The 13182-nt window shown below is 42.8% G+C and overlaps 1 protein-coding gene across 1 annotated transcript in view; it reads left to right on the forward strand.

Annotated features, from left to right (window-relative positions):
* bcas3 (BCAS3 microtubule associated cell migration factor) overlaps window positions 1-13182 on the forward strand; it is a 320907-nt gene that overhangs the window by 107215 nt on the left and 200510 nt on the right. The window contains exon 20 of the mRNA XM_041941180.1: window positions 7499-7599. Within this exon, the coding sequence (XP_041797114.1) occupies window positions 7499-7599 (101 nt within the window). The remainder of the gene's footprint in view (window positions 1-7498; window positions 7600-13182) is intronic.

Below are 13182 nucleotides of genomic sequence, written 5' to 3' on the forward strand. Positions count from 1 at the left end.
TGTGTGCAAGTTCATTTCATAGATGCTCTGAGCCTTTTCAGTCCGATAAAATAAACCAAAGGGAGGAAGGATATTATTTAAGTATCTTTCTTTTACCCAACTAAAACAAGCTTAATTGCCAGGTTAAGTCATCATAAAGCACACTTCAATCAGACTCGACAGAAACAAATTAAAACTCACCAAAACGGTCTTGTCTCTCCACTGTTACAACAATCAGCACCTCTGGCTTGGCTCTTTGAGATAGATGTGAAAATATTCTGGCTCTATACGCTGCTTTTCCACGCTGGTGATGACTGACCTTCCTCTTGCTGCTCTCCCAACTTCACCCCTGTCCTGTGTGGGTCTGCTGCATTTTCATCATCTCTGGAGTCAGAGTCTGGTTGGAACCGCTGTAAATCACCAGTATCGTTTGGCTACCAAGCCTGATTCCATTGCCCACTGTATCAACACCAACAATCCCCCAGTGCTCGAAGCTCGTGGTCAGGGAAGACTCCAGTCGCCTAATAGGGCCACTAACTGCAGGTCATATGCTGCCGCTTATTTATTTGGGGCACAGGTGGTCAATTCTTACACTTTGGACCTTTAAATATGATTGCATTGATACTATTGGTGTGCAGCCTGGTCTGCATGTACTATGTTTATTACATGCATAAATGCATCATAAAAAAGAGGTCTCTCTATGTTCTGTTGCACAGGCTATCACAACCATGTTACTTTTCTGTATGTACTATGTGCATTATTAGTCAAGGGGGGTAACCCCCTATCCCTCCTGATTTTCCATGTTGACTGTGTTGAAAGCCAGTCCTCAGCCTCTTATTAGTGCCACATGCTGAGGAGAGGCCTTTCCAGTCAGCAGCCATAACATTTCCTTTCTGAAAGACTTCAGAGAAAGATACTTCCACAATCTCTACCATTTTATATCCTCTGAGCCCTGTCAGAAGTAGCCTTCTTTCTTGTGTTGACTCTGCACCTTGAATCTATCCTTTGCCGGCCACGCTACGTGCCTGCTTCAATACATGTTAGCACAATGCTATGAGATGCCGGACGCAGACCAATTAGCTGACACCCTAAACTCTCTCTAATTCAATAACTAGTAAGTAGTACAGAGCAGTGAGCACTTTAGGTTGCCCTCTGAAAGGCCAATTCGCATGCATTCATACGAGTGCATACGGATGGCCACACACGAAATCAATCCACCCCCTGGAATAGGCTGGCATCTTGAGCTCACTCCATAATTATAAACACACAAAATCTGTAATTAGCTCTTGCTCCTGCTCCAGGGCAAGTGGTGGCTGTGTTTACCCTAATCTCTCTACTCGTCTCTGTTGACTTCTGCAGTGCTCCAGGTCTAACTGGTAGGATATTTTCTCAAATTAGTGCTAATGGTCTCTCCTAGTGTCAGAGCGATGAGGACACGTTGGGGTGACGGGCATGGGCGTCAGCTTTTTCCACCATTCTCACTGCCAGCATAGGCAATGGAACTGGCTACATATTGAGAGAGATTCATTGCATTAACATTTACATCCAATTAACAATAGCCAGATAACACAGCCGTCTCTTTATTCCCCAAACCAACCGAGTGTGAACTGATGCGAGGTCAAGACGTTATAAACATAATTGTTCAGCCCTCTACCCACTTCTTGTGCTCCTGCCATTTCCCTCCGGGTCAGCATCCTACACACCACCAACACCGACAGAGTTGCTCTTGGAGTGCCACCTTCCATTTCTGCGCTTTGCACCCGAGCACAGACTCTGAACATCCTGTTTCTCAGCATGCGTCCACTTGCCAGCCCTCTCCTCGGCCGTTTCCTCCAGGGCTTGGCAGCGCAACAGAGAAGTGATCCAGGAGAAAGAGTCGATTTGACCTTAGGATGAATTACAGCACAGCCCCTTGTCCAGCTGCCTCTTGCTGAGCATAAAGATCATGCCTGCTGCAGAGGAAACTGAAAAGACATAGTGTTCTTACTGGCAGAACAAATTGTGCTATCTTGGTCTAATTTACATTGTGGATGCAACCATCACAGATAGCAAGACAGGAAGTAAGACAAGCAAGTTTTTACTGTTAGATGAGAGACAGAAGTGCTGAAAGAGTGAAACAGTGAGGGTAAGAAATCTATAGAAATATCCCCTTCAGCTAATTGTCTAACCAAGTATGACTATGTCTGTAGAAAGGTGGTGCAAGGCGAAGAGGTGGCAGCACTTGATTGACAGGCCATGCTCTCCGGTCTCGTGGCTCTATATTGGATGACCCAGGCTGATTAAAAATGCAGTATGCAGGGAAAGGAATAGGAAGAGGAGAGGAAGGGCCGGGGTCAGGGCCAGACCGGAGCCTCCAGGACCGGATGATAAAAGGCAGCGGTGGCGCCACTTCATGGTCACTATCTCCACCTGTCCATCTGTAGCAGCTACTGGCAGCACTCAGCCTTGCAGAGGACGGCATCGTGCAGCACTGCCTTGGAGAGATAAGGAAGAAAGAGACACACATTACACAGTATGCTCACAAATAGAGGAGATGCAGTAGTACGATCTGGCTTAATAAAAACAGTCTCAAGCCAGTTTTTATTGTTTGGGGAATCCTCTCTCAGGATCCCTGTCTGTAGTACACATTTGTCTCTCTGCAAGTGTGTGTGAATAGACTCTTTTCTTTTGACCAAATTATTTGATCTAGGTACGAACAGAATAACTACTCTAATCCATATCATAACAGAGTGTGTATTTTAATGAATGGGACGTTTTCACACCCTCATCAGCTGCATTCAGACTTTTTTTTTTCAGAGTGAATTTTTTCCACAAAGGATTTTTTTCCTGGCGTGATATTTATCTAGCGGTCCACAGTATGTTTCCCAACACCTCTTCCCCTTGCCGCAAAGTTGCTCTGAAGCAAACAAACCAGTGAATAATTTACCACCTGGATATCTGGCTGGCTCCTTTGAGCCTGGCGATGATAGCAGCAACAGAGGCTATGCTTTTTGGCCGCTGCCCTCCCCTCCCTACCTGTCATATAATGTGCTAATTGTGGAGACTGACTGACTGGCTGGCTCAGCTGCTCTCTTGGGACTTTGAAGCCCATGACAGGCCAGCCACAGTTGCCTCGTCAATAGATCTAATTGCTCTGAGAGAGGGGCCAGAGTGAAGGCTTTGGAGCATCAGGCGTTTGGTAAAGAGAAACCATGGCGCCATGACTGGGTCAGTAATCAAAGAGAGGCAGAGAAAGGATGGGGTAAGTGTAGCACTGGCTGAATGAAGGAACTGTCAGTCAAATACTCCTTGAATGATATATAATGACTAAGCTATCCCAGTCTGTCAGTATGCCAGCACCTATCTGCCAGAGTACTACTCAAAAGAGGAAAGCGAGAAGAGAGGAAAGTGAGAAGAGAGACAGGTGGAGCAGTCGAGAAGGGAGCCTAGCAAGTGAAATGTCTGGCAACCAAGTGTGCGGCAGGTCAAAGTAGAGAGAGGAAAAATAAAAGATGAACTAAATGAATTTTTTAAAAATACAAATCAAAGAGATAAAGGTGAACAGAGCGCACAACCCAGACAAGACGGCTCTCCAGATCTATCAGATTGTTAGCCCCTTATCTATCCCTGGAGATCGGCCTGTCCGGCCCCTGGCCCAAGGCCCTGGGAGGTCGGGCTACATCAATACCTAGGCAGCCTTTGTTCTTGTTCTGACTCCCTGCTTCACTGCTCTGGCTAACAGGCCATTGGCTACTAGCCTTCAGCACAGCAAAACACCACTCTCTCCACAGTCAATAAAGACTGTGACACAGACAACTCTGTTCCTCTGCGGTGTGGGGAAGATGATTTTTCTGTTTGTATGGGTGTGCAAGAACATAATCATCAGGGTGGTTATGAAAGAAACACATTCATCCTATTCTTTAACAAGGCAGTTATTATGAGTATGCTATCAATTGTCCTTTTAGCCTATCTTTGATAGCAACCGTCATTAGCAAATATTATGTGAGTCGTGGCTCTACTGATTGAAAGTATATCAACATTTGGATTTTTGAATAAAATAAGAAAATTTTTGGCTAATCCAACAGAGTAATTACCTGAGAAATACAGATTTTTATATTACCATAAAGAAATCCTGCTTGATTGCTGCATTGTAACACAGTGCTGCCCACAAGGAGAAACAACAGAATTAAAAGGCAAAGGTCACCCATTAATGCACATGCAAGCATCCGTTTCTGGAAGTGTTATAGAAATTATAACACTGTATCTCCAAGCAGTCATCACAATGAGACAGATAATAACTTTCCAGAGTTGTAAAAATCCGTCTCACAATACTAAAAATTGTTGCGCAGTGTTTTGCCATTGGATAAGCCTTCAAATGCATGGATCTATCACTCAAACTTGCCTTCCATGTTTTGCCTTTTCACCTGTACCTGAAGGAATCCATATTAACACAGCCCCTTGCAGTTTTTAATGCAATGCAGTTTTTGATCTGAATGGCTTCACTATATTTCTGTACGGTAGTGATGATATGTTTGGCCTGCAAAAGGCTCAGAGTCACCATTTTCTTCTGGGTCATGGTAGTCCTAAGTTCCTTCAGAAGTTATCCAATAATGCATAACTGGAGCCACAAAGCCTTCCGGCATTTGATCGTAACATTCAGTGCAATTTGTCAAAATCTCTCAATTTCTGTCCTGTATTTTACTCATTTGTCTAATTTAGATCATTACTTTTGAACTGATGCACAGCCTTTCCCATACCATTCTACTTGCTTAGTCTCTCTTTCTCCATATCGTTCAATAACAGCAAACCAAAATTTCTACTGTGCCTGTAGCTATAGATTCAGGCTCCTTTCTTGAGTGCAGTGCAATAAGTTTGCACTTAAAAAATAAGCTGCCTGTGAAATTGTATTGACGCTCTGACTCTTAAGAGCCAGTAATGAGTGTTGTAAAAGCAGAGGGCCGAGCGGCTGGCTGGTCCGACACTAAGATGGGTAGATATGACTGTAACTGCCTTGGTCAGTCTGGCTCCTGACATGCACACACACACACACACACACACACACACACACACACACACACACACACACACACACACACACACACAGGGAGAGTTGTTTCTTCGCTTGACCCATGGGGATGACCACTAGCTCCCCACACCGGAGCCTGCCTGTGACTGGCCATTGAAAGCCCCCCCACTGGAAACCTGATCCAGCCAGTCCACCAACTGCTTCAGAACATCAATAATTAATTAGGGAACAGCTATTGGCCCCAAGGGTCAGGGAGCAAGGAGGGAGAGAGAGAGGGGAAGAGAGAGAGAGAGAGAGAGAGAGAGAGAGGTGGCAGTGTGGGGGGAGCAGTGGAAGGAAAAATAGGGGAGTCGTGATTTTGTTTAATAAGTAAAACAGCACAGGCTTTGTTCTTCTCTCTTCCATTTTATAACAACATGAGATCCCTTCTCTGCCTGGCTTTCTCTGACTGTAGCCCTGCTCACTTTCCTTCCATACATTAACTACACACACACACACACACACACACACACACACACACACACACACACTGCTTACTACTGATGGTATCTTGCCATGCAGAGTTTTGGTTTTATTTGTGCGTGCTAGTTTCAGTTGTGTCCTTCTTCTTCTTCTTCTTTAAAGAGCCTCACTTTGCATGATTTGGTCCCACTTTCTCCACTCTATGTAACTGTACATGTAATATCTCTGGGGTTTGGACTCGTGGTCAGACTAAACAAACAATTCGAAGTTATCACTCTTGGCTCTGGCAAATAATGATTTGCTTTTTGTTTGCTGCACTTTGTTTCTTTGTTCTTTGTTGTTCTACCACCTTATTTCATTTTGAGATTTAATTTCAAAAAATAGTTTACGGATTAACTGATAATATGAATAATTGTTAGTTAGAACATTTTTGTTTTTAATGTGAAAGGCTTGATGAGAAAAATTATTTTACTATTCTAATCCATGAAAATAATTTCAACTAGTACAAATAAAAGCATTGTGTAACATCAGTCTTTTTCCAGCCATATGATAGAGGATGCTGAGATGGACATTATACTTCACTGTCCAGTCACTGAGCAGACTGGAGTATTTTTAATAATATGAAGTCATCCTGATAAAATATATATTTTTAAATAACTTTGCTTCACAGAATTAGGACTGTTACTTCTCTCTCACTTTCTTTCCCATTTCTTCTTTGTATTAATTTTTATATCCTCATCTCTGTCCTGTGTCAGACTCTTAGATGTTTTTTGGGGGCAGTTGGTATTAACGTCATGCATCTCTTTCACTAAAGTAAATGAAAACCTTTTGTGTTGTGAATACACAGCATCGTTTTTTTTTTTTTTACACTTTATCCAGTACTCCGTGATGGTTTTCTGTTGATGCTGAGTACATTTCTCCAGGTGGTGCTTTGTTCTCAGACTGTTTGGCCATGGTCATCGCTCACTCCAGCTACCCAGTCCTTACAAACATTCCCCTTTCCTTTTTTTTTTTTTTTCAAACACAGTTGTACACACAGTCAGCACTGCTTCAGAAGCAGGTGTAAGAACTGTGTAAACCTCATACTTCATAAGGGAAATGTGTGTGTGTGTGTGTGTGTGTGTGTGTGTGTGTGGGTGGTTGGTTGGGGGGGGGGGGGGGGGGGGGGGAATGATGTGACATTCGTTACAGAGGTGTCAAACACCAAACTACCTCCATCAGGGATGTATGAACACCTGACACGTGTCTGAGTGTGTGAGTGTGTGTGGATAAAGACAGGAGTGCCTCCTGTGCTCCAGATGTGGACTTGACAAGTTTATTAGCCATTCTTGTGTTAAACAAACCCCGTCCATGAGGTGGGAGGCAGAGAAAGGACTTATTCTACACATTAGGCCTCACTCTGGCTGCCTGCTTATCCAAGCCTGCAAGTTCCCCATCTACTTCTGGGTCTCTCTGTCACTCTGTCTTTATAACACAGACACACACAGATACACTGTTTCCCTCCCTCTCGTTCATATTTTACTGTACACTTGCTTTTCCACACACAGGTATACACCTGCATGCCCCTATGAAACAAACAAAAACATGGTATTTTCCTCTTTTACTCACCTGCTTTTGATCTTCAACACTCCATGTGTTGCCTATGGCTTTCAAGGACCATATCAGTCAAACCCTAATGACGCTAACACTTTAATAAACTGACTGTCAGTTGTCATTTTCCTTCACAGGCTGGTTTTTGTTAATAGTTAATGCCAGTATGTAATTGACTGCCCTGCTACTACTACTAGCTACTCAGTCAGCTCTGAGTACTGATATCCCTCTCAGACAGCTGCATCAGTGTCACGTTATCACGTTTCAAGAATATTATTATGGAGGAAACTGAACAATTGAAGAGACATTTTCTAGCTTTATAGTTATGGTGACATCGGACATTGGCACCAAATATTACCAGCATCAAAACAGAAAATGTCATCATTGGGTGCAACATCATAAAATCATTTTCGTGTGCGTGTGCGTGTGTCTGCGTGTGCATGCATGTGTGCGTTCTCTCAGCAATGCCCCCAGGAAGCCCAGGCCCAATCACGCGTCATGAGTCTTCAGACAGCCTGGCGTCGGACCACAGTGGCCAGGAGGATGAGGAGTGGCTCTCTCAGGTCAGACCTCTATCTTACTCAGCTTTACAGTGACATGAAGTCCGCCTGTGACAAGCAGGCAGGTGATTGACATTACCTGACAATAAGTGAGATCACACCCGGCGTTTGCTGTGCATGGTCTTAGTCTTAGCTTGCTTTGTTGTTTTGCCAAAAAACAAATATGAGTCCTTAAAATGACTGTGATCGCCCATTTTTTAAAATATGTATTTGTTTTCCTATGTTGTAATAGCCACCCAACTGTGATTGTTGTCCCAGTAACAAATGTTTCTGTACTTTAAGTCCAGCACTGATGGGCTCAAGGCCTTATGTTTTGGTAATGATTTATTTTAGGTTCAAATCTATAAGATGCAAATTTGTCTCTCGTTTTTACACTGATTATTTATCTTGCGCATAAAGCAAAACAAATTTTGCAGTTCTGTTCAGCTCTTTAACTTCTTTAGCCCCTTCATTGTCCGACAAAGTGACGAGCTGGTAAACATGGTGGAGCATTGAGCAGATAAAAGCCTGATATTTCAAAACCAAATGAAAAGGAGAGTTAATATTAAACTTAGATGTGTCAGTTGAACAGAAATGTGACTTAAAATGAATGCTTGTTTTGGGTTGTGTTTTTGGCTCGCTTCCCTTCCCCCATGTGGCCAAACTGAATTAATTGCAGGTTTTATGGCATCATCTCATCTTGACTCTGAAATTGCACAATTTAAACTAGTTTGAGAGGACAGAATTGGACACCCATCCTGAGTGGAAAGTCATGGTTTTAATCTAAAATTGAGAATTAGCGCTTCATTCCATCTGTCAAGCACAGATTCAGTCTTCAATTTATTTGACTTTTACATGTTGTTTATATATATTTTCACAGACTGGATCTTAATTCATTGGTTTCATACACATGTACTCTTCTTTCTTCATCAAATAGCATTACTTACTTTGTGGCTCCTTCCTAATCGCAAACGCCATCCTAAATTATCCTCAAATGTTCACAGTATTTGGTCAAGACATGTTCAAAGAAAATCCACTATACACACCCTGGTCTTTACAGCTTGGTTAACCCTCAATGCACTCATCTCTAGTGTTGGCAGGTAAGCCACTACATTTTCACCATCAATAATTCCACTACATGCATAATTGATTAGTTAAAATGCACCCCACTTAGCTTGCAGGGACCCTGGTTCATATCTGCCATGATAGTTTGCCAGGAGCAAAACTATCCATTGCACTAACCCAGAATTTTGCCGACTTCCTGTCAGAACAGTGGTTGTGATGCGTTCATCAGTGGTTGGAGATATAACATTGCAGCTCTTTGTGCCTTAGCGTGTACCTGAGATTATTTGGAAGTAGGTCAAGCTGTCAATGGATTTTAGGATAAAAGGACCCAAGCAAAATTAAACAGGATTTGAAATCAGTTATACAGGGTAGCTTGCTTTTATTCCTGTCCCTTCAGACTTTATGGAAAGACTAGGACATATTGAGCACAATAGCTTGGTCAGTTTAAAAATGTTAAATGCATATAGGCTATGTTGAATTAGAGGATAAGTGCTGCCTTGTGGATTTCATTATATCATATCAATGTCTTTCATTAGATTATCAGCAGGCATTTTGGCGCTGGGTTGGGATTTAGGATTGAATGGCCGTTCCCTAATGAAATGTGAGGTTTTTGACCCTCCATATCAGTGTTTCTGCTCACTGCAGCATCATGCCATTTGCTGCCTATCAGTGTTAGGATGTCAGTGGAGAACAAAACCACATGTCCACCTCAGGTCTCTACATCTCTTGTGCCAATTCTGATGTGATGGAAAGGGTGTGACATGGACCATAGCAGTTAAATGGTGGTCAAATTGGTCAAGAGTCTAGTCTTTCCTAAAATGTGTTCAAGGGCAACAGTCATCAATGGTCCCAAGCCATAGATATGACCGTGCATTGTCTGTGTGTGAAATATTAAACAATAAATACCTTTAATGTTGTGAATGTTGCTGCACTTCGGTGCTTAAACGACAGAGACACAAAGTGACGAAAGGACAAGACAGTCTATAATATATAATATTGGTGGCACTTGCCTTTCGCCAATGTGAGTAAAAATCTAGGTTGGTGAATAAAATAACTGATAACTGTCTGCCACCATTGGCGGGTTGCTGAAATAGGCCCACGTCGCTACAAATCTCATCACTTTAACACATAAACTGATTGATCACAACAACTTTGCCTCAACTCTGCACACTGGTGGCAGCTTGCAACCTATTACTCTCAATTTTTATATCACAATTCTTTGATCGTCACTGTCCATTGTTGTGTCAGTTGCACTTACTTTATTTAGCTAGCTACCACAAAGGACAATTTCGCTGTGTAGAAGAGAGTGTAAAGGAAAAGTGATGAACATGGTGGAAATGCAGTTAAAAGAAAACTTCCCAATCGTATCTAATGCAATTTTATGATTGGTTGAATTTTACCAGCCATTGGCAGATAGACCAAAAGTTAATGTTGGACTCTGGACATGCAGAGGTACACTGTCCTCAGAGCGTGACCGCTCCAGTTCCAACTAAGATATGAAAAAGGCAAAATGGAAAAAATTTCATCTTGGATACTCTCTGAATGTCAAGACCTATTTGAAAACACGCCCATTCTTGGACTGCATTAACAACAGATTGTGAACCAGTCACTTTAAGGATTATAGCCCCACTACAAATTGTAACACACAGGCAAGCTTTGGACGTTGACTTTTTGTGTGTAAACCAAGTGCTACAGGAAGACACTGTCTGAAATGATGAGTTGATATTGGTCATTTTCCTTTTTTTCAAGGTGGAAAGCTCAGTCATATCAAAAGGATAATAAATGTCTTATGAATGCTGGCAATCTACAAATTGCTGTCATTTCAATGTATCCTGATTGATCAGCAACTGAAAAGACAATGAATAGTGAAAATCTGGAGGGACATTGGATCCTATTTCAAGGCAAAACTGACAACCTATTAGCTACTGTTCAACAACAGCTAGCATTAGCATTCAACCGCTTCCTAACAAGCACAGCAAACATACTGTTTGATAGTGTAACATGATACAATGTGAAGTATCAGGACACATTTATTCAAGCCTGGACGAGAAATGCACGGGATGTAATCAAACCAGCAATGTGACTGCGATGATGTTAGCTGTCTTACTGTCTCTACGGCCAGCCTCAGAAATGTTCATGATTAGCTAACGTTATGTGACGTGATGCTCATTATGCTCGCTGGAACACATTTCTGTGTAACGTTCATACAAATTACATCCAACACAAAAGTGTGTTCAGAGCACTTTAACAGTGAGTGTGGTGTGTGGCCTGCCTCATTGCATAATGTCACATTTCCAGCTCGATTACATCCACGCCATTTTACTTCCAGGCTTCAATAGATTAGATAGCCACTTAGATAAACGTGTACAAGAAGTGTGTCGAGATTGCAGGATTAATTCACGGCTTTTCTATTGTAACACTATCAAATGGCAATATGAGCTAGGCAGTTGTTGAATGCTATGATTAGCTGTTGTCCAATTGTAGCTACGGGGTTATCATGGCCCGATGTTCCTCCGGGTGTCTTTTCAGTTGCTGATCAATCAGGAAACGGTGAAATGATAACGATTTGTAAGAATCTCTGCATTTATACAATTTACAACCTGAAATGCAGCAGTATGTCATTATTTATTATTTGACAACAGCATTTGAGTTCCCCACCCTAAGTATTTGAAAATGGCTGCCCTTCATATATGGCCAGCAGCAGGTGTGTCAAACTCAAATATACAGTGGGCCAAAATTAAAAACTGGGACAAAGTCGCGGGCCAGATTTCATATTTATTGAAAAAAAACACGTTTTCCCTTCTTACCAGGTATAATAATGAACCTTTTCATATGGGAACAAACTTAAGTTTTACCTAAACACTGAATCTGGAACAAGCAAAGCTTAATACTGTAGCTGGACTGTATCAGATGTGTCACTCTTCTCATCCACAGCAAGCATGAATGCAACCAAATCTTTTCCATCAGCTGTTGTAGATTGGCGGGAAGCTCACATGTACGGTCAGCAACGGTGTTTCTGCTCGAGCTCACATTTAAAAACGCTTGCCTTTTATCAGGGCACAACACGTTGCAAACTTTGATCATGCAGTTTTTGACAAAGTCTCCCTCAGTAACGGCTCTGGCTGATTTAGCGTTCTCTGCTGCCACAGTATAGCTAGCCTTCACAGCAGCTTGGCCTCGTGATGTGTCCATTGTGGACACAGTCTGTCGTGAAACCACACTTCTCTTCATCTCCTCTACCTCCTGGTGCTTCTGCTTTATGTCTAGGTGTTTGTACTTGTCGTGGTGTTTCTTTTCATAGTCTCTCTTTATGTTATATTCTTTCGTGGCAGCCACATTGGCTCTGTGGTGGTGGTCTCCCACCTGTCTGGAGAGCTCCTGTTTTCCACTGTCTGGTCATTTTTTGAGAGGGGCGTCTTACATCTGCCCGAGGTGAATGGTAGCATGAGGTTGCTAATGAATGAAAACAGCGAAGGGGATAGTTGCGGGTCTTGATGCACCAAGGCACTAGCAGAGCATTCTGGGATTTGTATTATTAGCGGTGCATGCGTTTCCGACGGGCCAGCTCAAATAGAAATTTGATATTATCTCGTGGGCCAAATATAATCACTCTGCAGGCCAGATTTGGTATAACCATATTTGTCTGTAGATGTGCTTGGATGACACATCACACTGCCTAATTTGTTGAAGCATACTGAGACCTATATACTCTCTGTACCTCTCTGATTAAACCCACCGCTGATGCATGTACATTTTATTTAACGTGACACAGCCCACTGCAGGTTCACAGGCTTACCTCTGTTTGTTTTGTGAGGCAGCAAACAAGTGTTTTTCCCATTAGTTAGCCTGATCTGGCTTGATGTGCAGTCTAGACAGAGTATAGGCTGTAAGTACAAACCTGAGCAACGTGTCAGCTCTGTCCGGCGAAATGGGAAGGGGAGGGGGCTCGGGGTTGACACTGGACTGTAACATCTGGACCTTCCATCCCGCTGTAAAGAAGAGCACACTGGCAGCTGTTCAGCTCCGCGACTGGGCGTGACATTGATGGTGTTAACTGGCAAAACACTCTCTCACACACACACAAAGTGACAGTACTCCACCCTCCTTCTGTGGCCTAATTTGCACAGCTGTGACAGACCACCTATATCTAAACATGCATATGTGTATATGTGTATATAGACACAGACACACAGAAGAATTAAGAGTGTAAGTTCTCACTCTTGTCTAAGATGTTGGCACCTGACAGCCAGAATGGAATGAGACTGTGAGCTGAGAGCTGTGCGAAGGTGAGAGACGAACTCGCATGAAGTAAAGATAATGAAATGTGAACAGTGAGACACCAAGAGGCGTGTTAAGTGCTGCAGGGAGTTGAACAGTCAGAGTTAGTGTGGGAGAGCAGTGAAAAGTGGGAGTCCAAGGCAGGAGATTGGTTAGTCAGTAAATTCAAGGCAAAGAGAAGATGGAGAATGGAGGAGGCAGTAATGGTCCGATGTTTATGAGTCACCCACTCCGTAGCCCTCTCCTATCCCACTTTCAGCCAGC

The sequence above is a fragment of the Chelmon rostratus genome, chromosome 7 (assembly GCF_017976325.1).
Source record: "Chelmon rostratus isolate fCheRos1 chromosome 7, fCheRos1.pri, whole genome shotgun sequence".
NCBI classification, from domain to species: Eukaryota; Metazoa; Chordata; class Actinopteri; order Chaetodontiformes; family Chaetodontidae; genus Chelmon; species Chelmon rostratus.